The sequence below is a fragment of the Plecotus auritus genome, assembly GCF_963455305.1.
Source record: "Plecotus auritus genome assembly, chromosome: 4".
Classification (NCBI taxonomy): domain Eukaryota; kingdom Metazoa; phylum Chordata; class Mammalia; order Chiroptera; family Vespertilionidae; genus Plecotus; species Plecotus auritus.
Genome location: NC_137775.1, coordinates 142,622,442 through 142,649,811, shown reverse-complemented (window position 1 = coordinate 142,649,811; position 27,370 = coordinate 142,622,442). Strand labels below are relative to the sequence as shown.

Genomic DNA, 27,370 nt, shown 5'->3' with positions numbered 1-27,370 from the left:
GTCTCCTATTTTTCCCCATTGCTCTCTTCCCCTCCCCGCTCCAAGCCTTTACCACCCACTGTCTGTGTCCTTGGGTTATGCGTATATACGCATATGAGCTCATTGGTTGATCTCTTGCCACCCTCCCGTGGGATTTCATAACTTAGTCACTCATGGATGGGTTTCAGGGGCTCTGGGCACTCCCTGGCATGCTCTGTTCGGAAATTTGAGATTAGGGCAATACCTGTTGCTTATTCAGATACCCAAAGGAGTTCAGCTTTCCCCTCCTCCCCTCAAAGAGGTAAAACCACAATCCCATGTCTCCTGCTTCCCTGCCTCCATCAGATTGCAAAAACAAGGTATGTAAGTGAACTAAGACAATGTGCCAACGCTGTTGGCCCAGACTCATTTCTTCCTTTCTTTCTGCTAACAGAACCCTGATTTTGCCCAGAGTGACAATAGGCCCGGACTGATGGGGAGATTCATGATATTTCGAAACCAATCATGACAATGGCATCCTTTTTTTTATTACCTTGTAAACTTCCAGCCTCCCTTTCATTAACTTCTCTTTTAGGGCCATGGGCATGTGTTCTATTTCTTGTCAATGAGATGTAAGAGGAAGTCTGTGGGGAAGCTTCTGGAGAGCCTTTGCTTTCTTACTACATCAGAAAGTAGTAGCTGACTCAACTCCTTGCTTTCTGCTTTGAACTTGCATGTGATGGTTGGCATTGCAGCCGTCATCTTGCAGCCTTGAGGTGATGTACATGGGGGTGGTAGGCCAATGCAAAATGGAGAGACAGAAGGAGTCTGAGTCCTTAATAACATTGGTAAGATGGCAGACCAATTCTGATATGGACTGTATTTGAGTTTCTTATTAAGTAAACAAGAAACACTCTTCTTGCTTAAGCTACAGTTGGAAGAGGGCTTCTATTTGCAGCAAAATGTACTTTATACAGTACATAATCTTTTTCAGCTTAAAATAAAGTTAAGTTGATTCTGTCTGTTCAAAATGCACCACTAATAGCTAGGTGATGTTTTCATTGGATGACACAAACCCTATGATTATGCCAGCCTTCTAAATATGCATACAGAAAATGTATGAAAAAAATCATGAGGAAAAGCATGGTCTTCTGAACTTAAATAGTTCTCTTCCTGATATAAAGGATAGATTTTTATTTTATTTTTGGCTAATAATACTGAAATCAATGAACAGAAGTAATTAAAGAGGTAAAGAGACTACATCTCTACTTTCCACTGAAGTAGACGTTAATTTTAAGTTTCTATGATTTTCTATTCCAGACATTTCTATCTTGATAAATTTTTGTGATATTTCATCATATGGTCTACATACTAGCATAAAAGACAAACACACTAATTAAGATTTACATTTTTTGTTTTATTTTTTAAAAAATTTTATTGAGAGAGAGAGAGAGAGAAACATCTGTTTATTGTTCCACTTATTTATGCATTCATTGGTTGCTTCTTGTATGTGCTCTGACCGGGGATCGAACCCACAATGATTCTCTTACCAACTGAGCTACCTGACCATGGCCTGTTTTATTTTTTTATACTCTAATAAAGCCCCATTTTGACGTATAAGTCATTGGAAAATTTGAGGAGGGAAAAAGCCACTGAATTGTTAGCCTGTCTCCAGTAAATTTAACCACATGTATATCTATGCTACTTATATAAATTGATATATTATGTTACATATATCTCTGTATATACTTGTGGATTATCTCTATGTACCAAAGGAGAAAGGGTTGGAAGTTTATCAGTTAGCTTTTGCTGTGTAACAAACCCTTCCAAAACACCAAGGTTTAAAACAGCAATGATGTCCTCACTCATGTATCTTTGGGTTGTTGATCTAGTCTGCACTTGACTGGGTTTGGCTCCAAGCTGAATGTTGGATCCAGCTCTGCGTCGCAGCAGGCTGGCTGGGACATGTTTTTCTCATGGCGATGACACAAGTGAGCGATGCAAGAGGGCAAGCCCAAGTGCACACGTCAAGCCTTTGCTTGTATCATATCCACTAGTGTGCCACTGGCCAAACTAAGTCATAGGGCCACGCCCATATCCATGGTGTAGAAATGGACTTCACTGCTGGCTGGGAGGGACTGCGGAGACACATGGCAAAGTTCACAGGAAAGGGGGAGAAGAAGGATTGAAAACAATGATGCTGTGAAAGGGAAGAGAGTTGGTAACAAAGGAACAGCTTCTGACATTGTTCTGGCAAAGTTCTGAGAACCCGACAGAACTAAGATTTAAAGGAAAGATGCCTGGTACTCCTACAGTGAAAGATAAAATTCCTCATCCTGAACATGTTTAGGCTAGAAGAATCATCTCAACAACACTTTTTAAAAGGTCATCACATACCTCTATCTTGTTTATGCACCTTTCTAGAGCTAGCCTGGTATTTCTGTGGAATAAAGACAATGAGTTTGTCATTGTCTGTCTGTATGCTGGAATTGTGCAGAGACTGTATTTACAATATGCACAATGTGCTAATGACCAGCATCTTTTAACAACAGCAATGAATATAATAGCCATGCTCTTTGTGTGCATTCTTTCATTTTAATCTTCACAGAAACCCGGTGAAGTAGGAATTGCTTATTGTTCCTGTTCCACAGATGAGGAACTTAAGTCTTGGGGAGGCACAGCTAACAGGGCCAGGATTTGAACCTAGTTGGTGTCATTTAGCACTCATGTGCTGGTCCCCGATTACTCCATGGAAGAGATTGACATTGCTGCAGCCAAATTGATACAGTGACATATATGTGCTATAAAATAAGACAAATCATGCATTCATATGACACTTTTGTGTGTTTTGTAATACAGAAAATCACCCACCTAAATTGCTTTTGAGCACTACATCCTGAGGATTTGTGTTGTTAGCAGAAGAATGTAGTTTACAAAACAAATGTGAATTTTCAAAATACTCACTAGTTTCATTGGCCTCTCAGACCAGTGTATCCCAGGCCAGCCACTCCCACAGTGGACTGCTGCCTGAAATCTTGCTCTCAGTGACCTTTGATCATTCCTACTTGGCAGTTCCCAGCCCCAGGGTCCCTCATTCCCTGTGCACAGCTGAGGAGTATGCAGCTAGCTCTTTATGACCCTATGACACGTAAAAAACCTTTTTGTTTTTTCCTCCTTGGTCCTCTCTTATGCTCTGTGTCCTTTTCTGGAACCCGGTGCTAACTGGGCACAGGGAGCCCTATTTGAAGAAACCTCCCTGAATCCAAACCTTCAAAAGAGCCTCTTTCTGGATCTGAATTTAACCCTTCCGCTTCCAACCTCCCCCTTTACACATCTATCTGAATACAATCAATTTCTGGGCTTTAACATGTTTTCAACAGTCATTTCAGCACTTGTCCTTTTCATGTTTTAAGTTACACAAATAATTCCTTTAAAAAGGGTATTCTTAAGAAAAATGCTCTTGGTATAAACTGGAAACAGTACAACATGCCCCTTAAACCCAAGTGCTCTCCTGTGAGGCAGAAGTCAACAATTACTCCTCAACTAATATGTGTTTTTTGCTTCTTTAACAAGAGTGTCATAATTGGGAGGGCGTGCTTTAAGGATGACTAATGGAAATGGGAGGTGATCAAGCCCCCAGAAGGAGTGAGATTCAATTTAAAAAAAATATTTTTATTGACTTCAGGGAGGAAGGGAGAGGTAGACAGAGATAGAAACATCAATGATGAAAGAGAATCATTGATCAGCTGCCTCCAGCATGTCCCATGCTGGAGACCAAGCTCCCAACCAGGGCATGTGCCTTGACTGGGAATTGAACCTGGACCTCCTTGTTCATAGGTGGATACTAAACCACTGAGCCATGCTGGCCAGGCTCAAATCATTTTTATAACTGAGACGGCCCACACACTGACCAATCAGAAGGGACAGTGGTCTTGAAAGGCCATATGCTGGTATTGGCATCCCCTCAACACCGGTCTGCGACTCCATCATTCTAGCTCTGGCTCCAGACTCCTTTTCGGTGCTTTTGTAAACATAATCTATTGTCCAAAGGAAGAGATTTGTCAACATTTAGGACATTCACTTTCTGAAGGCAATTTCAAAAGAAGGTTTTCAAACACTAATTTGAAAGAATATATGCACCCCTATCTTCATTGCAGCTTTATTTATTATAGCCAAAATTTGGAAGCAGCCCAAGTGCCCATCAGTAGATGAGTGGATAAAAGAGCTGTAGTACATTTACATAATGGAATACTACTCAGCCATAAAGAAGAAGGAAATCTTACCTTTTGTGACAATATGGATGGACCTGGAGGGCATTATGCTTAGAGAAATAAGCCAGGTCAGAGAAAGACAAGTACCATATGATACCACTTATATGTGAAATCTAATGAACAAAATAAACAAAATAGAAACAGACTCATAGATAGAAAGCAGATTGACAGCTATCAGTGGGGAGAGGAGTTGGGGGACCTGGTGAAAAGGTGAAGGGATTAAGCAAAAACAAAACAAAACAATAGAAAACAGCCCTAGCCCGTTTGGCTCAGTGGACAGAGCATCAGCCTGTGGACCAAAGTGTCCTGGGTTTGATTCCGGTCAAGTGCACGTACCTTGGTTGCAGGCTCCTCCCTGGTTAGGGCTCCTGTAGGAGGCAACCAATCGATGTGTTTCTCTCACATCGATGTTTCTCTCTTCTTTTCCTCTCCCTAAATATCAATAGAAAACATATCCTCGGGTGAGAATTAACAACAAAAACAAAACAAGGCAACCCCCTCTTCAACACACACACACAAACACATCTCATAGACACAAACAACAGTATGGTGATTATCAGAGGGAAAGGGGATGGGAGGAGGTAAAAGAGGGTAAAGGGGGTGTAAATAGTGGTGGAAGGAGATTTTGACTTGGGGTGGTGAGCATACAATATAAAGAAGATCTATCATAGAATTGTACACTTGAAACCTATATAATTTTATTAACCATTGTCAGCACAATAAATTCAGTTAAAAAAGGAAAAGGAAAAGATTTTGAGCAGTGACTAGAGTGTTATTCCTTCTTAAGTGCACTGCTGATTGAGAACAGAAATTCTGGCTTATTTATTCAAAGACAAGTATTGTTCTTCTGTCAAACTTCCTGGCAATTGATATACTTAGCAGTGGCTTCCAAGAAGTGACTATCATTTTGATGAAATGTCAGGTGACAGATGTCTGACTTATTTGGAGAACCTTAAGCCTGGAGGTAATAGATTATTATTAGACTAGTGACCTGGTGCACAAAATTTGTACATATTAAAAGGGAATTAGGGGAAATATCTTAATATTGCTATTTGCCCTTTCTCGATAATAGAAGTGTCAGAGATGAAAGAAAATTAGTAAAATGTATATGAAAATCTTCCTCCTGTCAGAGTCTGGGGTGCATCATGGGAACCAGAGTCAAGTCCCCACGCACCCACATGCGCCTCAAAATTGCACAAGACCCAGACCCGACCCGCCCCACCCCCATTGGGCTAGATCCAGACCCGGCCGGCCCCACCCCCTCAAGCCCCGCTGAGTGGGGGGGTGTGGCCTCAGGTCACCTGGCCCCGCACCAGGGCAGGGTGCACAGCCTGAGGTCCCCCAGGCCAGGGTAGGGGGCACACCTTGAGGTCCCCATGAAGCCCCGTGGTGGGGGGCACGGCCTGAGGTCCCCCACCAGGCAGAGGACGCAGTCTCAGGTCCCTGCTGATTGCTCATTAAGGCTCGTTACCGGAACTCAGCCTCCGCTGTGGGCGCAGCCATCTTGTTGCGGCGTGATGGTCAATTTGCATATTCCCTCTTTATTAGATAGGATTATTAGATAGGATTAGAGCAGTGGGTATAGATTATCACATTATAAAGGAGAAAGAGTTGGATTTGGAAAGAGAAATCAGCTATCCCAGTTTGACAACCAGGGATGAGGGGACAACCTGTGCTCTTAGCTCTCAGTGTGCATACTGAAAGATCGATGGGGGATGGGGTCCACAGATAGCAACAAGAGCCCCAAACACGTGGGATGAGCTCAGTTACAACTCAGGCTGCTCTGGCTCGCCATGCTCACGAAGCTCTTGTCTCGCGGGATCTGCTAATAAGACTTCTCTGAAAACAGAGCCATGTAAAGAAGACCTGGGGACAATGGGACTGCCTTAGGAGTTTGAGAATGCAATCAAGTAATTCCACCAAAAAGACTACCCCTTTTTGTAGCAACTTAAACTAACTTCACATACAAAAGGAAATGTAAAAATGCTTCTTGTTCTAAAATAGCCAACAACAGAGGACCAGTTGAATAATTACAGCAAATCTATAATTTAGAATATGAATCAGGCATTAAAAGCTATGTTTTTAGGAAAGCAATACTATATATTTCCCCATGCATACATAAATTATTTGTGAAAGGTCTAAAACCTGCATGGCATCCTAGGCAGTTTGGCTCAGTGGATAGAGCACCAGCCTGTGGACTGAAGGGTCCTGGGTTCAATTCTTGTCAAGGGCACATGCCCAGGTAGCAGGCTTGATCCTCAGTGTGGGGCGTGCAGGAGGCAGCCAATCAATGATTCCCTGTCATCATTGATGTTTCTATCTCTCCCTCTCCCTTTCTCTCAAACAAACAAAAACTCTGCATGGCACCACAAATGCCAAATTCAAATTGCTGTTACTTCTGAAGAGGGTGGGGAAAACAGGGGTCAAGGAGTGAGTATGCAAATAGAGTTTATTATACCTGCAATGTTTATTCTTCATCTGAGTGATGGGTCCATCAGTGTTCATTATATGAGTTTCTATGCTTTTTGTATGCTTCAATTATTTCATAATTTAAAAAATCATGTTCTCAAATTCTAATCACATGACATGCTCATGATAAAGCAGACCAAAAATCAATCAGGCTATAAATAAATATATACAATTTGATATCAATTGATAGATATATGTGTACCTATACATACATATATGAATAGAAGAAACTAAAAGAGGCTAGCTCTGGTGACTTTTATTTTCTTAATTATTCTGTTTTATGTTATCTGAACATTTTACAATAATATTTCTCCTATAATCTAAGAATTGTTATTACAAAATAGTATGGTTTTTAACAATTAATGAAAAGTGCATTATACATGTTCACTTTTTAAAATGTCATGCATGCTCCTACCCCAGAGGTAACAGTTTTGTGCGTACCCTCCAGTCACTTTCTTTGTGTATTTTTTGTGTGTGTGTACATTTGTATACATAGCTCTCTTGTATTTACATAAATTGAATAATACTATCCATACTGTTAATGATTTACTTTTTTCATCTTATACTGCATCTTGGGAGATTTAAAAATATCAGTATATGTACCAGCCAGTGTTGCTCAGTGGTTGAGCATCCCTATGAATCAGAAGGTCAAGGTTGGATTCCTGGTCAGGGCACATGTCTGGGTTGCAGGCTCGATCCCCAGCAGGAGGCGTGCTGGAGGCAGCTGATCAGTGATTCTCCCTCATCATTGATGTTTCTATATATCTCTCCCTCTTCCTTCCTCTCTGAAATAAAAACATATTTTAAAAAAATCAGTATATGTATTTTTATTAAAAAAATTTAAAAATTTAATTTTATCCACTTAATCTCATTTTAATAGCTGTATAGTGCTTATAATATATAAAAATAAATGTATATGTTTTTAAAATAGCCATACCATAATTCACTTCACTATATCCCTAATAATGGATAGGTCATTTCCTAATTCTTTCTCTATTAGTAAATGTTTCAGTGACTGTCCTTAATTTTATGTGCAAGAACAAGGATTTTTGTAGGGAAGGTTCCTAGAAGCAGTCTCTAGGTCATGGAGCCCACACACACTCAGTAATGACAAATACTACCCAAATGCCTGCCTAAAACATTTTGTTACTCAATTATCCTGACGCATAGTCTTGTTTCCTCAGATGCTTACGTTTTACTTGTATTTTGAAAAATGCAAGTTTATTAAGAACATGTGACACAATAAATCAACAAACAACAAATGCTGGTGAGGATGTGGAGCAAAGAGAACCCTAGTGCACTGTTGTTGGAATGCAGACTGGCGCAGCCACTATGGAAAATAGTATGGAGTTACCTCAAAAAATTTAAAATGTAACTAACAGTCTTTTGACCCAGTGATCCCACTTCTGAGAATATATCCAAGAAAATCAGAAACCCTAATTCGAAAAAAATATATGCATCCTTATGTTCACTGCTGTGTTATTTAATAGCCAAGATTTGGAAGCAGCCCAAGTATCCATCAATGGATGACTGGATAAAAAAGCTGTGGTATATTTACACAATGGAATACTACTCGGCCATAAAAATGAAGGAACACTTACCCTTTTTGACAGCATGGATGGACTTGGAAATCATTATGCTAAATGAAATAAGCCAGTCAGAGATCTCACTCATATGTTGAATCTAATGAACACATTTAACAAACAAACATAGAAACAGACTCATACAGATTGATAGCTAGCAGAGGAGAGGGGTGTTGGGGGCCAGGTGAAAAAGGTGAAAGGATTAAGCCAAAAAATAATTTCATAGACACAGACAATAGTATGGTGATTACCAGGAGGAAGAGGGTAAAGGGGGTATAAATGGTGGTGGAAGGAAACTTGAACTGAGGTGGTGAAAATACATTATACAGACAATGTATCATAGAATTGTACACCTGAAACATATAATTTTATTAACCAGTGTCACCCCAATAAATTCAATAAAAAAGAAAAAAGAGCATTTGACAAATTTCTTTTTTTGTTTTTGTTAATCCTCACCTGAGGATATTTTTTTCCATTAACTTTTAGAGAGAATGAAAGGGAGGGAGGGAGAGAGAGAGCGATTGGTTGCCTCCCAAATGCACCCCTGTTGGGCCATGGAACTGCAACCCAGGTATGTGCCCTTGACCGAGAATCGACCCTGAGACCCTTCAGTACTTGGCATGATGCTCTAACGACTTAGCTACATCAGTCAGGGCAGACAAATTTCTTGAATGAGCATGTATTCCTTTTATAATGAGAAAAATGTTTTAAAATTAAATTAAAAAGTTGCTTTTCAAGACAAAGCAAATGCACCAAAATGGTTTTCTTTGGAAGATGGGCTGTGGGCAATTTTCATTTCCTTTATAATCTAAAAAAACCCCAAAAAACAAAAACAACAGTTAATTAAAAATAAGAATGTTGCCCTAGCCAGTTTGGCCCAGTGGTTGGAATGTAGGCCCTGGGACTAAAGGTGGTGGGTTCTATTCTGGTCAAGAGCACATACCTGGGCCCTAACCGGTTTGGCTCAGTGGACAGAGCGTCGGCCTGCGGACTCAAGGGTCCCAGGTTCTATTCCGGTCAAGGGCATGTACCTTGGTTGCGGGCACATCCCCGGTAGGGGGTGTGCAGGAGGCAGCTGATCGGTGTTTCTCTCTCTTCGATGTTTCTAACTCTCTATCCCTCTCCCTTCCTCTCTGTATAAAATCAATAAAATATATTTAAAAAAAAAAAAAAAAAAAAAAAAAAAAAGAGCACATACCTGGGTTGCAGGTTCCATGACCCAGATTGGGGCACATGCAGGAGGCAACCAATTGATGTGTCTCTCTCACATCACTGTTTCCCTGTCTCTTCCTCTCCTGTACACTCTCTCTAAAAATCATTGGGGGAGGATTAACAAAAACAAGAATGTTAATATTCAAAGACAAATGTTATAGAAAAAAAAAGAAGGGAGAGAGAAAGATTTAGTAAGTCCACTGGCTACAATAGAATTAGAATTGGTTTGTTTTTAGTGCAAAACAATGCTGGTTTGGGCATTTGGTACATAAAAACAGTTATCTGGAATAAACATTAGAGTGTATTCTTTAAAATGTTATTAAAAGCCAGGCCAGGGTGGCTAAGTGGTGGAATACCGACTCATGTACCAAGAGGTCACTGGTTCGATTCCCAGTCAGGGCACATGCTTGAGTTGTAGCCTCAAATCCCAGTAAGGGGTGTGCAGGAGGCAGCCAATTGATATTTCTCTCTCATTGATGTTTCTATCTTTCTATCCTTCTCCTTTCCTCTCTCTCTAAAATCAACAACAAAAAAATTAAAATTCTATTAAAACACATAATTATTATTGTGAAGGTTAAAGTGACTTAATACCTTAGAAAAAAATTTAATAATCTCATGATTTTCTGCTAGAACCCAGGCTACTTTAAAGGGACATTTGGTTGAAAAATAATATAAAGTATGAAAATAATAAAATTATGGGCAAAATGAATATCTTTTTACTGAGAGGGTTGTGCCAGCATGCCCTGACTGTTGTATACTATTTTCTTTTGCATTTATAAGATATGAACTGTTGAGCAATTGATCATTCTTTTAAGATTACGCCAGGATAATCTTTGTATGAAAGTACTGTATTCAAAAAGTAACATATAGACACACACATACACACATGGAAAAAAGTAATTTATAAGATCAGTATCAAGTACAATGTTCTAAGCAAGTGGTCGGCAAAAACTGCGGCTCCTGAGCCACATGCGGCTCACGAGCCGCGGTTTGCCGCTCTGTTGACTAATGAGTTTGCTGACCACTGTTCTAAGCTTAGTGATTTTTTTCTTTTTTTGCAAAAGTTTACCAGGTGAGATGTGTGAGAACATTGCAGGATCAGTCAGCTCAATCATTGATATATTGCCCTCAGTTTAAAATGGCTGCCTTTTCAAACATATGGTCCCCAGCTGAAGTTTTATCGCTGCTGCGGCTTTTCTTCCCAAAAGATTATACACCAGTTTGATAAATTTCATCAGTGGGAAAATATTTTCTCAAGTTAGGAATGAATTCCTGCAGTTGGAAATGTTTCTTATATTAAAAATATTGAATCAGAACATGCTCTTCTTTTCATGGTAGGAAATGTCTTTCATGAACAGTCACTAGAACACTAAGAATTGCAAAGTGATATGTTGATGTTGCAAAAGACAGAGGAATTGCCTTACTTGTCCGTCCAGCCTGGTGTCCTGTGCCAGCAAAGGCCAAGATGCGGACTCTGAGTGTGTGCTCTGCCCCCTGACCCACATTGCAGGAGGTCACAGGTAGGTAGAGAATCAAGCAGCTCAAACCCACTAAGGACACCATCCTGCATGAGGAACTGCAGGGAAAAAAATCAGGCTCAGGATCTTGTTTTTGGCAAGACCTGTTCTTCATAGTTTTATCTCAAAGCTCACCCACCCCATCCAATAACTTCACAATTCCTCACTCAACCTTGGCCCGTGCGGCTCAGCTGGCTGGGCTTCTCCTCAAGTGTACCAGAAGGTTGCCGGTTTGATTCCGGGCCAAGGGCGCATGCCTGGTTTGCGGCTTCATCCCCAGTAGGTCCGTGCAGTAGGCAGCCAGTTGATGTTGCGCTCTCACAGCGATGTTTCTCTCTCCCTTTCCTTTCCTTTCTCTCTAAAAATCAGTAAACTATTAAAAAAAAAATTCCTCTGTCAGAAACTTCACTGAGCCTGGTCCTCCTGACTTCAGGTTCCTGGTGACACACACTGATTTTGAGATAGATGCTAGACAATGATGACTCTAAGAGGCCCTGGGAAGCGGCCATCCCTTTTGTCCTTCCTTTCCTTGCTTCCTTTTTTTTTTTTTTTTTTTTTTTTTAAATATACTTTTATTGATTTCAGAGAGGAAGGGAGAGGGAGACAGAAACATCAATGATGATTGGCTATCTCCTGTACACCCCCTACTGGGGATCAAGCCCACAACCCGGGTATGTGTCCTAGACCAAAGTTTAACCCGGGACCCTTTAGTCCACAGGCCAATGCTCTATCCACTGAGCCAAACTGGCTAGGGCTTCCTTGCTTTCTTGAGAATCTTTATGTCCCTCCCCACCCTCCCTCATCTATAATCCTGATCTGGTACAAGCAGGGCATGGACCAAAGCAAGTGTTAAATGTCATTTGAGTTAATAAGTCAGACTTTTAAATATCTGTGCAAGCATTTTAAACTCTTTTATGTTTGTCTAATTATATTGTATTTTTAGGTAATGAGTTTTTAAGCTTGTTACTTATCAAATGAAGTAATTCTTAATGTTTTCAATATACATTGTAGAGAATGTAAGCAGTACTTTTTAATTGAAACATCTTTGGATTTAATGGGAAAACCTGGATTCACTTGATTCCGATCACATGTGTTTTCAGAGTACTTGAACACTTGATTCACTTCTCAACCTTTGCATTTTCAGCCTAAAGAGTACTGTTTGAGGGGAGGCTGGGGGTAAGGAAGAGAGATCAACCAAAGGACTTGTATGCCTGCACATAAGCATAATCAATGGACACAGACACCAGGGGGCGAGGACATGAGAGGGGGATGGTGTGGGGGAACAAAGCGGGGGGATAAGGACACATATGTAATACCTTAATCAATAAATAAAAATAAAAATAAATTAATAAAAAACAAAGCAAAAAGAAAAAAAGAGTACTGTTTGTTGTCTTTATTTAGCAGAATCTCTGTTCTTTCCCTCCCCAGTCCCCATTTCTTAATCCTTGTAGGTGCAGTAATCAAAAAAGCTTGTAGTATTTTCCTTTTGTGGTGACCTTAAAGTTTTTTGTTTTGTTTGATACTAGGACATGTTTTTTTAAAATTTCTTTATTGATTAAGGTATACTAGGACACGTTTTGTTGCTGTTTTGTGCCTGAAGATTTTGTTTTCAAGCAACTAACTTCCTGGGTGCCTTTCCTTAGGCTTTGACTGATGGTTCAGGGTCTTTTTTCATGTGTAGAGGATTTACTTTATCCCTAAATAAGTTAATTTCCTTTCCTGGAAAAAAATATATAGTTAATTCTTACCTGAGGATATTTTTCCATTGATTTTCAGAGAGAGTGGAAGGGAGTGACAGAGAAACATCCATGTGAGCTCTCTCACATCAATTGGTTGCCTCCCATACTCGTCCTGACTAGGGCCCCGTCTGAGGCCCCTACTTGAGCCTGCAACCGAATTGACCAAGGTATGTGCCCTTGACCTGAATTGAACCCAAGACCATTCAGTCTGTGGGCCGATGCTCTATCCACTGAGCCAAACCGGCTAGGGCTGGAAATACGATCATATATACATACATACATATATATATAGTGATGAGAGAGAATCATTGATCCGGCTGCCTCCTGCATGCTCCACAGTGGGGATCAAGCCCGCAACCTGGGCATATGACCTGAACAGGAATCAAACCATGACCTCCTTGTTCATAGGTGGATGCTGAATCACTGAGCCATATTGGCCAGGCTGGAAATAGGATCTTTTGGTGGGAGGAATGCCTAAACCAGTTTTCTTTGTTTCCGAGTGGTCATCCCTTCATTTTTAAATTAACTTTGAGATATAATTTATATACCATAAAGTTTACCCTTTTAAACTGTACAATTCAGTGTTTTTTAAAATATATTTACAGAGTTGTACAATCATCACCACAATCTAATTTTAGAACATTTTCATTATCTCCAAAAGGACCTTGAAAATTTACTGGTCACTCCACCTTCCTCCCACTCTCTCCTCCTCTTCCAGCCTCAGGCAATCGCTAATCTACTTTCTGTTTCTATAGAATAGATTTTCACATTCTAGACATTTCTTATAAATGGCGCCATACAATAGGGTGGCCTTTTGTGTCTAGCTTCTTAAACATGTTTTTGAGGCTCATCCATGTTGTAGCATTTATTAGTACTTCATTCCTATTCATTGTTGAATAATTCTATTGTATGGATATATCAGATTTTGTTTACCCATTCACCAGTTGATGGACATTTGGGTTGTTTTTACTTTTTGGCTATTGTGAATATTACTTCTTTGCTAGGGGAAGATACTTTCTTCCACCCTCAAGGTTCTTTCAGCTGGTCTAATAATCAAATAGACATGAGAAAGATTAACAAAATAACCAAATTTAATTACATATATATGTATGTGAATCCCACATACATGAGAGATCCAAAGACTGAAGGGGAAAATAGGTATTTATGACTTTCTGAGCTAGGGATGGGGTAAGGTGCCTTGGGAGTGTCTAAGGATCCTGCTGGGAGAGCACGTCTTTAGTAATTAGTAGTTTGCTCTGCCCTATAGATAGGTCAAAAGAGGTTATCTCTGATAATCTCTTATTATGGGCAAGGCCCTCAATTCAAGTTCTTCTAGGTCTGTGGTTGGCAAACCGCGGCTTGCGAGCCACATGTGGCTCTTTGGCCCCTTGAGTGTGGCTCTTCTACAAAATACCACGGCCTGGGCGAGTCTATTTTGAAAAAGTGGTGTTAGAAGTTTAAAAAATTTGGTTCTCAAAAGAAATTTCAATCGTACTGTTGATATTTGGCTCTGTTGACTAATGAGTTTGCCGACCACTATTCTAGGTAATCGAAGGGCAGAAGTTTTTATTGAGCCTTTAGTTCAAGATACTAGGTCAGTGGTCGGCAAACTGCGGCTCGTGAGCCGCGGTTTGCCACTCTGTTGACTCATGAGTTTGCCGACCACTGCCTTAGGGAAAAACACTTAAAAAACATTTTAATAATGTACTAATGTCTTTAACCTGAGGTCAAAACTTCTGGGTAAGGGTAATGCCTTACAGCAGTGGTCGGCAAACTCATTAGTCAACAGAGCGGCAAACCGCGGCTCGCGAGCCGCAGTTTGCCGACCACTGTACTAGGCGTACCGGTTAATAATGCAAGTTTTTTTCAATAGATGGAGTTACACATATGTTGATATATATGTGATTTGATATGTATGCTGTTTTGTTGTATTAACAACAAGCTTCAAAACTTCATATGCCAAATTTTCTGAAGGTGTTAACATCATAGAAATTTTTACTCTTAAAAATGTCGAATTTCGTGCCAAAAAAAGAGCATTTGCAGGAAGTTTTAATTCATTACTTTATTTTGAAGAAAAGTGCTGCTGGAAGTTATCATATACTTCGGGAAGCTTATGGTGAACATGCTCCATCTCAAGATACTTGTGAACTCTGGTTTAAATGCTTTAAAAGTGATGATTTCAATGTGAAAGACAAAGAACGTCCAGTCCAGGTCAAACGAAAAAGTTTGAAGACCAACAATTACAAGCATTATTGGATGAAGATGCGTGTCAAACTCAAAAACAACTTGCAGAAAGATTAAACGTTGCTAAGCAAACAATTTCTGACCGTTTACAAGCAATGGGAAAGATTTTAAAGGAAGGAAAATGGGTGCCACATCAACTGAATGAAAGACAAATGGAAAACCGAAAAGTCATCAGTAAAATGTTGCTTCAAGGGCACGAAAGAAAGTCTTTTTTGCATGGAATTGTGAAGTATTAACCCACCCGCAGTATTCACTCCCAGGGTCCTCAAACTACGGCCCGTGGGCCACATGCGGCCCGCCGGGTGCCGCTGCCTGTCCTGCTTAGCAGCGACTCGTCCCCGGCCTGCAGTGCGCATATGAATTTGTTCAGTTTTTTTTTTAAAACTATAGTCCGGCCCTCCAACGGTCTGAGGAACAGTGAACTGGCCCCCTGTTTAAAAAGTTTGAGGACCCCTGCGAGACCTTGCTCCTTCAGATTTCCACTTGTTCTGATCGATGGCACACGCACTTTGAGCAGCACTTTAAAATTGCTATCTCCAATCTTCTAATTAACTATGAAATCCTCTCTAACCAGCCCACTGAAACTGTTTTAATAAAGTCACCAGTGACCATATTGCTAAATCCAAGGGTCAGACATCTTGCTGGACTGTTCACACGTCACACAACGATTACTCTTGCCTCTTTGAAGCACGTGTTTTCCTTGGCTTCCAGTTTCCCTCCTCTACTGTTACCAGTTTAGTTCCCCACCACAGTGATTTCTTGCCTGGATGATGACAGTTGACTGTAACTGTCATCTGATTTGGCCGTTGCTCCACTTCAGGCTCCTCTCAACATAGCAGCTAAAATGATCTTGTTTACCAGTAAATTATCAGATCATCTTTCATCATGAAATCCTCTCACTTAAGAAAAGTCCTAACAGCCCTAGCTGGTTTGGCTCAGTGGACAGAGCGTTGGCCTGCAGACTGAAGGGTCCCAGGTTCCATTCTGGCCAAGGGCACATGCCCAGGTTGTGGGCTCGATCCTCAGTAGGGGGCGTGCAGGAGGCAGCCGATCAATGATTCTCTCTCATCATTGATGTTTCTCTCTATCCCTCTCCCTTCCTCTCTGAAATCAATAAAATATATATATATATATAAAAGTCCTAACAATGGCCCACCAGGCCCCCTCATCTCTTTGGCCTCATCTCCTTCCTGTTTCTAGAACACACCAGCAGCCTCCCATGTCGGGCCCCAGGCACTTGCCATTCTTTGTGCCTAGAACAATTTTGTCACCTCTTACAAAACCTCTACAAGTTTTCCTTCAAATGTCACTATCTTAGGGAGGCCGTCCCTGATTATAACATTTGCACTCAGCAATTCTCCTTCCATGCTATGTCCCCCCCACCCACTATTTTATCACTATCGCATACTCTTTCTCTTTGCTAAAAGTCAGCTCCACCAAGGTAGGGATTTTTGTTTTGCTTGTTATATTCCTAGCTCTGAGAACAGTTTTCCACTTTGTAACTGTTCTGTAAATATTTGTTGAATGTGAGAATAAATGAATATATGAGAAGTTCCTTTCATTGGGTTGAAAGAGATCTGTGATGCCAACAGCCTGAACTTTGCACTTGACTTTCTCCTGTTCCCCTAGGACCGTGGTCGGCAAACTGTGGCTCGCGAGCCACATGTGGCTCTTTGGCCCTTTGAGTGTGGCTCTTCTACAAAATACCATGGCCTGGGTGAGTCTATTTTGAAGAAGTGGCGTTAGAAGAAGTTTGTTTAAAAAATTTGGCTCTCAAAAGTAATTTCAATCGTTGTACTGTTGATATTTGGCTCTGTTGACTAATGAGTTTGCTGACCACTGCCCTAGGAAAACCCTGGGGACGTATGGTGTGTGAGCAGTGCCAGACCCTCGGGGTAGGACAGTGAAAAGGTAGAGCTACAATCACTTTCCATTTTTGGTTTTGTCACAGAACTGTAATAGTGAATCTCTGTCTATAACAGAAGACAGAATGACCTATCAGTATGGTCATAACTGTAATTTTAGCATCTTTACACAGAAATGACTCTCACAGTTCACATCCACCTTTGTGTTCAGCCTGGCTTTCTGCTTCATCTAGGCCCCTTAATAAGTAGCATTTGAGCACATATGTGCACACATGCACATACATTTTACCTTGCCGTCCCTGCATGAAAATCTTCAAATGAATTCTCTTAGTATGGAAAATGAAATAGTTGACTCTTGAACAACAAGGGTTTGAATTGTGTGGGTACACTTATGTGTTTTTTTTTTTTATGAATATAGTGATAATTATTTTGGAGACATGCAACAATTAGAAAAAAACTCACAGATGAACCTTATAGATTCCCTTAGTAACATTTTTTCTCTAGATTATTTTATTGTAGGAACACAGTATATAATACATATACAAAATATCTTAGTTAACTATTTAGGTTATCAGTAAGGCTTCTAGTCAACAGTAGGCTATTAGTGGTTAAGTTTTTAGGGGAGTCAAAAGTTACTAGTATATGTTGTTAATGTAAGAAATGTCCAAATCTGTAGATTTTTTTTTAAATCCTCACCTGAGGATATGTTTTTAATTTTTAGAGAGAAACATTGATCGGTTGTCTCCCTATGTACCTTAACACCCCAACTGGGGAACAATCTAGGTATGTGCCCTGACTGGGAATCAAACCTGAAACCTTTTGTTGTATGGGACAACACTCCAACCAACTGAGCCACCCAGCCAGGGCTAAACCTTTAAGAATTTTATGAGTTTATTGAATCAAACTGATGTCAATTGCTGGGAAGCAACATCTTAACAGACTGACAAAATGCTCCAGAAAATGGCTGTTTTACCACTTATTTTATATATGAAAATCAAAGAGGAAGACATAGGGATTCCATGAAATCCACTGGTGATTGATTAGGGAAGTGGGAGAAAGCAAAGTGGGAAAATCTGAAATTGGATAAAAAGTAAAACGGATATATACTTCTTTTACATAGGCAGGTATAAGATAGTTACCAATTAATATTTACAGCACATAGATATGGTATGTAGGAGAACAAGATAATAATGAGGGTTTCTGTGGTCTTTTGTTCTGGTGGGAAGTTCTGCCCTTAGGGGTCTAGAGAAAGGGGATTTCTCTGACATTCCAACGGTACATTATCTATAAAAATATAAAAATAAACAAGCTCAGTTAAGGTAAAGATTGACCTTGGGCAAAGAAGATACTGCCTAGGCCCTAGGACATGACTACCCATCCTGACTCACTTTTCGTTAGGAAGTTTTACTTTCAGATCATCCTACATGGTAATTTTAGGTCTGCTGAGTTTGTAAGGCCTGCATGCAGTTTGTTAGGTTAAGTATGTGGCCCCTTTTTTATCTACAATGTGGATTTCAACTGCGGGGTGTGTGTGTGTGTGTGTATGGGGATGGGGTGGGGTGAGGTGAGGGCAGGGGAGTGTTGGTGCCCCTAACCCCCACATTGTTCAAGGGTCAACTGTACTTCTCCCTTCTCAATGTACAAAACAGAGCTATAAGATATCATATGCCCTCCATGTATAATGAAGTCCTTTTATAACTGGATAATGTCCAGTTCGCTTAAATGTTACCACCAAATTTAAGACAATTCTGTGATCAAGTGGTATTCCTACTTCCTGCTGCAGCTCAGACTTCATATTATATTAACTTAAATATGTACGTTATGAATATTTAATATAGCCCTACTTAGTTCTCTAATCTACTCTTTCATCCTTTCCCAATTGGAACTTTTAGCTTCAGTGATGTTTTGTACAATTGCTCTGCATAGATGTTCATTCCCATCTCAAGTGCCCTCTCTGCTCCCTTAATGTTGATCTTATGCTTTCTTCTGAGTCTAGCTAAAATTTCCTTTTCCGACAATTATTTTTGGGAACATCTTGATCAACATCATTCCTTGCTTATAAATGCTTTAGCAGTTCATGATGTTTTACCCTATGCTGGATTTTATATATTGCTTTGAATTGTATTCTGATTAATTTCTAATTTCCTTGATTTTTCTTTTAAAAGATGCCCACATTGTTTTGATATTTAATATAAGGAACAGATAAAATTAGCATTTGAGAAGCAACTTAGGGATAAGCAGTTAACCTTTGAGGTTTAAATTGCTGGTTAAAAAATCAAGTGTCAATTACTGGTGTAGGTGGAAACCTTTTACTATGGAATATGAATGAATTAGTGACTGTTAGTTTGCATGGCAGATGGGATTATTTCATTATTTTATTGCCAAATCTCAGATGCATAACCTATTTTTGCATTCTTCTTATCACTCACTCATAATTGTGCACGATTGTTTTTAGTCTATCTTTTGACTTCCCTCCACATATACTTCCAACATTGAATTTGTTTGGAATATGTGTAGAATGGAATGGTGATTTAGGAAAGGTGGGAAAATTATGGGCGAAATCGAATGGATTATAGTTTATTAAAAACAGTCATTTGCAAATGTAATTAAAATATTAAAAAAATCCCTATTTTGGGGGGCTTTTAATGCAACAGTTCATCGTTGATCATTTCCTCCCCCCAGCCTGAACTCTCAATATGGGATCCCAGTTTATATGGGTGATTATTTTGCCCTGTAGCTGCAACCTGTTAAAAATAAATTCGGAATAACTTTAACCTCATTGCCAGATTAAGCAAAAGGGGAGATTGTATCCTAAGCAGAATATTAATTCTTCTGGGTTGAGCCAGGTTTACCCCAATATCACTTCTAAATAATTGAAAACTGTTGCAATAATCTTAACACTTTCCAGGGGCATAAGCATGAGGCCAGTGAACCACACTCATTCTGCATATATGATTCCCAACCTGGACACGTGCTTGTGTCTACAAACACTGGAAGGATATGAACAAGGCGTTCTGAGTGAGGAATTTGAAATAACTAATGTCGCCCTCGCCTAGGTTTCTAAGGCGATGGGCACGGCGGCTCGACCAGCGGGGCGGGAGCGGGGGTGGGGTCCGGGACCCGACGAAGGGGCACAGCCACGAAAGTACCGGGTAGGGCGCCCGGCTCGGGCAGAGGCGCGTCGGCTCGGCCGGATCGCGGGAGGGTCGCAGCTTCTCGACCAAGACGAGCGGGAGTCCCAGAGAGCGTCCCGCCGGCCCTCGTGTCCCTGCGTCTCCTGTGCGTCCGCCAGTCGGCCCAGCTTCGGCTCCGCGCGCGGGGAAAAGAGCGCGGCAGTTGAAACCGTTACTACCCCCGAGTTTTGAACTGGTTCAAACTTGGCGTCCGGCCCCGCCCCGCCCCTAGGGCCCGGGAACTCCGACGCGGCGGTTCCCGCCAAGTGCAGCTAGCGCGCCGTCCCACCCTCCGGCCGGTTCCCGCCACCACATCCTGTTCGCCTCCCGCCCGCGGCCCGCACTTCGGGCTCCACAGCTTCTAGTTCCCTTCCCGAGAGGCACCGAACCTTCAGCAAAAGAACAAAGAACCGAGCGGCGCTTCCACTGGTGGGCCGCGTACCCCGGCTTCCACACACGCGCGCGCGCGCGCGCGCCTCTGGCCCGGCCCAGCAAAGTCCCGCGCGCCACTGGCCCGGCCCAGCAGAGTCCCGCGGGCGCCTCTGTGAGGGGCTGGCTCGGCGCCTCGGCGCCCGGCGGGCCCTGTGATTGGTTGGGAGTCCGCTCGCGTCCCGCCAATCGGGGCGGCGCTTGGTTGGACGGGGGGGCCAAATAAAAGCGATGGCGATTGGGCTGCCGGGTTTGGCGCTCGGTCCGGGAGCGTCCGACACCCACTGGGACACAGAAGACGAAGCCCCGGCGGCAGTGGCAGTGCGCGGGAGCAGCGCGCGGGAGCGGCGCGGGCTGGGGCGCAGGTAACGCGCCGCAGTTGGGCGGCCAGCCGGCCGGCGGGGCTCTGGAGCCGGGCGCAGGGCGGCGGCGGTGGCGCCGGGACCCTCCTGCCTCCGCTTTGCCTGCCCGGGTATCTCCCTCAGCGGGTTCTGCCGGGTCGCCGCTTTTGCAGGCGGGGTGAGAGGACACCCCTCAGAAGGGGGCAGTGAGTCCGGGCTGGTCCGCGCCACCCCGCGGGCGGGCAGTACCGGACCCCAGAGACCCGAGGCAGAGGCAGGGGCGTGCGCCGCGCGGAGGGGTCCTCTCGTATGCCCGTCCCCCCCTCGGGGGAGCGGGGCCCGGCCGGGGCGCTCGGTTGTCCGGGGCGGGCTGGCCGCCCGATCCCAAGTCTCCTTTGTGTGGAGCGCTGGGTGGGACGGGACAAACACAAGTTGGTGGGACCTCGCCGCCGAGTGAGCACTCAGACAAAGGACGGACTGTGTCTCGGGGGAGCTCGGCGCGAGGATGGGGCAATGACACTGGAGCCTGACAGCAGGCGGGAGAGGGGCGTGCGGGCGCGGGTGGGCGGGCTCGACCCCACGCCCCCGCCCCTTGGGCGCGCGGGTCGAGGGGACCCCGGCGACCCGGACGACTCGTGAGGACCGCACTCAGAGTGGCCGCACCTGTGACATTTCCCCCAGAGCAGCCTGAAAACACCGTCGCTGTGCCGGGCTGCCTTCTTCCCGTCTGGCTTTTATGTTAAATTTAAGGGGAGGGTCGAGCTGTTCTCCCCTTTGGTTTTGTTTGGAGGGCTTTCCGTCGAGTTCCCGCGTTATTGTGTACCCCCCCTCCAACCATCGACAAAGTCTGTGCCACGGGGTCACTTTTTGAAAACGGGAGGAATCGAGAAGTACGATATTTTGGAAAACTTGGTGAACTCATGCCTAGTGAGTTTCCACTTTCTAAAGAATCATTATCTTAAAAAAATTACAAGCTGTTTTGGCCAACTCGATACATCTGAGAATGGCGACAGGTGCTAACGAAATCAACTGTGGTTTAGTCAACGAGTATTCCCCAAATCCTTAGAGGTTGAATAAGGGTGAGATGATAGAAATGGTTGATCAAAATAAAATGCTTATGACAAATGTGTGTTTAGGTGGTATGGTTAACAGTTTTTAATTAATTGATTTTGTTTTCCGCGAACAATAGCGTTGGCGAGTCAGAAAATACTGGCTCCAGAAATGTTTGTTGCTTAATAAATTGAATGTGTGCTGTCCACTGTTAAGCGAAACTTCCTTTGTTTATCACACAGACTCTGTAAAATCTAAATTCGTTTGGACATAAAAATGTGTCTTTGGTGTTTAAAAATATTTTACTACAAGGTAACTTTCTAGGTTTCAAAGGTCGAGTTTAATTTCATAGCGTTTTAATGTTACATAAAACAGAATTTTAAACACTAATGCTGATACAGTTTAATGTAACATATATCTAAGGGTTTTGGAGTTTATTTTCCTATTGCTCTTCATGAGCATTAGCAATTACTTCATGTGTAGGAATAAAAAGTGGAACAAATATGTAATCGTGACTAATTGATCATTTTATTTGGAAGAAAATGAAAAGTATTTAAGATAATACTTTATTTTATTTTCATAGTCTCTAAAATTAGGAATAGTTAGGAGTCTAAGGAATCCTGTTCTCTCTCTTTTTTTATATTATGGAACGTAATGTTTAAAGTCCTGGAAACACTTAGGAAAATTGCAACTTAAATTCTAGTTTTTGTTGAAAATTAATATATTCAGAGAAAAGGAATTTGGAACCACTTAGTCACTCTCCTGATTTGCATTGTTCTGTCTGATGAAGATTTAATATACCCACTATATTATGGTTTCATAAAAATGGAGACAAAGAAATGCAATGTTAAAGTCTTTATTACATATATATTACATATATTTTACAGAGTTGGGCAAAATTGAACAGACATTTCTGGTGCTGCCCTCAGTACTGAGATTGTCAAATGTTTACATTTAGATTACTTGCTAATAATCATCATATATTAAAAAGTCCTGCTGATAATCTTGCCCATTGTTAAGAGATGAGCTAGTTATGTAGATTTGACAGAAATTTGTATATTTTAGGCTAAGAAATTTTAATTTTTCTGAGTATTTTGTACTTGGTAATTACTACCTTTGTACTTGCCACAAGATATATTTTAAAGTCTTTTTGGGAAATTCGTTTAAAAATTTGTTAAAAATTTTTCTTTTCTGACTGAATTGAGAATGCATTTAGTCAGTTTAACTAGCAGTGATTAAAAAACACACACCCACTTGTTGATTTAATGTAGTTAGGCAAAAAAATAGTTCTAATGCTATTATACCAGCTTTGCCTTGCATGCATACATACATGATTATCTTTGTGTGGACCACTTAAAAATTTTAGGCAAATTTCTCCAGGAATGTGCATTGATTTCTGTATTGGCCTAAATAAACAGTGCTTAAGAAGGTTGATCTTCTTAAAAACCAACAAGGAAAAATCCTCTAAGGAACTAATGCAATCTGGGGTCAAGTAGAAATGATTTATGGATTTGCTTTTTAAGTCTGTCAGTACAAATGATGAAGAATTATGAAGAACTCTATATGGACAGGTGAATTCTTCAGTTTGGATGAGAGCATGAGTGGAGAGGAACAGCTCATTAAATTCAGAGAAAGGTTCAGGGTCAGATGATAACTATTATCTTCTAGAGGCCACCCTGAATTCTCAGGCACTTTTGTATTCCACAGGGCTGTGTTCATACTTTTATTATAGCATGTATCAAATTGGATTGTAACCACTTGTTTATGCAGCAGCCTTCTTCACTACACTCTTAAGTGCCTTGAGGCAGAGGCTCTGTCCTGTTTTTTTCTGTATAACTGGTAGTTGCTAGAGAATAGGGGTTTAATAGTTGAATGAATGAAGAAAATATGAAACACGGGGAAATAATTTGACAAATGAACTGGCAAAGCATCAGCCTATATTAATATTTATGTCATGAGGAACTTTGGAAGGTATGTTTTCTCCCTCTTGGAGAGGCAGTGATTACAAAGATAAATAAGCATCATGGTAAACAAATTTCAAGGTTTCTCATAGTTCTAATGATTTGTGATTGAAAGTTGGATATCTTTTAGGTACAACAATTGATATTCATGTTTGGTATTTCAGGCAGAGAAAAGCTTGAGTCATCTGGATACCTCGAGTATAGTTTCTGCTTAATTTAATGTTGATATTGATGATCCTTGTGCAAAAATATGAGGAGGGGAAAGCGGTTGAGAATAGTAAATCTTTTAATTGCAAGGTGTCTAGTTACAATGGATGAGTTCTTTATTGGAGTAATTCGAGGTAGGTTTTGAAGCTAAAGATGAAGGAAATGGGACTAGCCAGTGTAAATACAGATTACTTATTGCGATGCTCATTATCATTCTTTGAAAATCCTCCTATATAATAAAAGGCTAATATGCAAATTGTCTCCTCTGGAGTTCAACCGCTTGCTATGATGTGTGCTGACCACCAGGGGGCAGCGTGGAATGAAGGAAGGCCCTTGTCGGCAGCGTGGGGGGGAGGGGGTGGAGAGGAAGGCCCTGATCCTGGCCAGGCCTAGGGACCCTACCCGTGCACAAATTTCATGCTCTAGGCCTCTAGTGATACGATAAAGGTAGATTTAGCAAATACAATAATCTCTCAAAAGGCATAGTTTATGCATTTTTGAGATGGTTACACTATTCCATATCTTGCCACTACTCTACTATTTGGTGCAAAAATATGACAAAAAAAATACACTAAAATGCCTACTATTTCCCAGATGCCTTATTCATTTATTTGTTTTTTACTTATTTTTAAATATATTTTTTAATTGATTTTAGAGAGGAATGGAGAGAGAGAGAGAGAGGAACATCAATGATGAGAGAGAACCATTAATTAGCGTCTTCTTGCACCACCTCTACTGGGGTCCAAGCACGCAACCTTCATAGGTAGATGTTCAATCACTGAGCCTCACTGGCTGGGGTTGTTTATTTTTTTAATATTTTATTGATTTTTTACAGAGAGGAAGAGAGAGGGATAGAGAGTTAGAAACATCAGTGAGAGAGAAACATCGATCAGCTGCCTCCTGTACACCTCCTACTGGGGATGTGCCCGCAACCGCGGTACATGCCCTTGATTGGAATCGAACCTGGGACCCTTGAGTCCGCAGGCCAACGCTCTATCCACTGAGCCAAACCGGTTAGGCTGTTTATTTTTTTATTGTGGTAACACTCACATCAGATACTTTTAATTCTTGCAGAAATCACCCTGCATTCATCAGTGGTTGAATGGATAAATAAAACATGGTATACACATATGATGGAATATAATTTAGACATTAAAGAATGAAATTCTGATACATGCTAAAACATAGATGAACCTTGAAAACATTGCAAGTGAAATAAGCCAGACACAAAAGGAGAAAATTTTGGAATAAGTACTAAATTCATAGAGGCAACGGAATAGAGGTTATCAGGGACTGCGGGAAGGGCGGAGGAATGGGAAGTCAGTGTACAGTCAGGGTACAGAGTTTCGGTTTGGGATGATGAAGTTTTGGACAAGGATGGCAATGGTTGAACAACATTTTGAATGTGCTTAATGCTTCTGAATTGTAGACTTAAAAATGATTAATGTGGTAAATGTTATGTCATGTATATTTTACAATAAAAACACTTTAACATCAAGACACTGAAAACTTTTACAGGTAAGGAAATTGCTATCTAGAGGGGTTAAGAACTTGCCCAGGATTGATTATCCATGCTAGAAATTGCTGGATTCCTAAACTTAGGAATTTAAATTTAAATTGTTTGACTCCATATTATCTGCTCTAAATTATCTACTGGTCTCCTGGATGATTCAAGTTATGGGTTCTAAGGAGAGTATTTGAACCAATCAGTTGTGTGTAAAAATACATAATTATAGTTTTATAGGAGGTGCAATCTGATGCCGTACCCAGACTAGAAGGTGTTGGCAGATATCCTTCGTAGCCAGAGTTGTAGTGGTGTTCACTCTGGGAGGGTAGGGAGGACAGTATTTTAAGAGTGTGGTTTTTGGAATTGTTTTTCATTGGTTCCAGTTCCTGAGCTGGCAAGTTGTCCTTGATATCTGTTTCCCTGTCTGTAATTTAATCATAATGACAGTATTTATGCCATAAGGTTGTTGAGAGGATTAAATGAACTATTACATGTGAAACCTTTTAGCACTACACCTGGGACAAAGTGTTTGATAAATGATTCTTAGTTACTGGTATTACGCCGGTATTGTTTTTGAGAGTTGATGTGCTTTTTCATTAACTGAACTAAACACTTCTCAAGTTTTTAAATATGTGCTTAGGGTCTGTAAGTAAAGAAAGAGGTGTTACATGTGCTTTATCTGTTTGTTTATTTAGAAATATCTCTTGGTTAAATACAAGTATTATGTGTTCAGTTTAAAATACTAACAGTTTAGGCATTTATAAAGTGAAAGCTTTTTTGATCCTGTACATAATCCTATTCCCTACCCTTAACAATTTGGTGTATATTTTTCCTAAACTTTCCAATGTATTCATATGAATATGTATTTATACATATATTTTACGGAAATGGGATCAAGTTATTTAGTTCTAAAACAACGTTTTTAGGGCATTACAGAGAGATCTATTTCATTAGAACATAGCTGATATTTCGTTAGGGCTTGCTATATACTTGGCATTGTTCTAAATGCTTTCGTTTATTTTATATAGATACTGTAATAACAAGAGATAGATTGGTTAACAACAGGTTAGTGGTAGAATAAGGATTTGAATTTGGGCACTTTGGTTTCAAAATCCTGATCTCTCAGGCCGTCTCTGTGTGTGTGTGTGTGTGTCCCTTGAACTGCCAGAGATTTTAGCATTTCTTAAAAAGTTGTAAAAGAATAACAAAACTTCCCAAAAAACATGGACGGAGACTGGATGTGGGCTGCCAGGCCTAAAATACTAGTCCTGTGGCCCTTTACAGAAAATGTTTGCTGCTTCCTGCTCTAAGCTATATCAGGTTGTATTGTAAGCAGAATACATAGTATTTCAGTTTTTATGAATATGTCACAGAATGAAGCAACCCTCTGTGATGGACATTGTGTTCTCTCCTTAAAAGAAGTGAACACCTTTATATATTTGAGCATTTGTGTGGCAACTTTCTATTCGAAGAATTGCTTGTTCTATAGTAAGCACATTTCAAGCTTTATTAGATGTCAGATTGCTTTCTAAAGTTATCCATTTTTTTAGTTAAAAAAGCAGCTACATAGAAATGTAATTTATCCTATCTAATAAAAGAGTAATATGCAAATTGACCATCACTCCAACATATAAGATGGCTGCCCCCATGTGGTCAAAGATGGCTGTCCCCATGTGGACACAAAATGGCCACCACAAGATGGCCAGCAGGGGAGGGCAGCTGGGAGGGACCAGGCCTGCAAGGAAGGGCAGTTGGGGGTGATCAAGCCTGCAGGGGAGGGCAGTTGGGGGTGATCAAGCCTGCAGGGGAGGGCAGTTAGGGGTGACCAGGCTGGAAGAGGAGGA

At 41.1% G+C, this 27,370-nt stretch overlaps 1 protein-coding gene across 8 annotated transcripts in view; it reads left to right on the top strand.

The window, feature by feature from the left end:
• The first annotated feature begins 20,678 nt into the window (after positions 1-20,678).
• The window catches only part of EZH2 (enhancer of zeste 2 polycomb repressive complex 2 subunit), an 80,379-nt gene continuing 73,687 nt past the window's right edge, over positions 20,679-27,370 (top strand). For 5 of the 8 annotated variants that reach the window (XM_080666054.1, XM_080666053.1, XM_080666052.1 and 2 more), the window contains exon 1: positions 20,679-20,825. In XM_080666054.1, coding sequence (XP_080522180.1) covers positions 20,692-20,825 — 134 coding nt within the window. In that variant the 5' untranslated portion in view covers positions 20,679-20,691. The remainder of the gene's footprint in view (positions 20,826-27,370) is intronic. The other 3 variants (XM_080666056.1, XM_080666055.1, XM_080666049.1) reach the window with 2 other exon arrangements.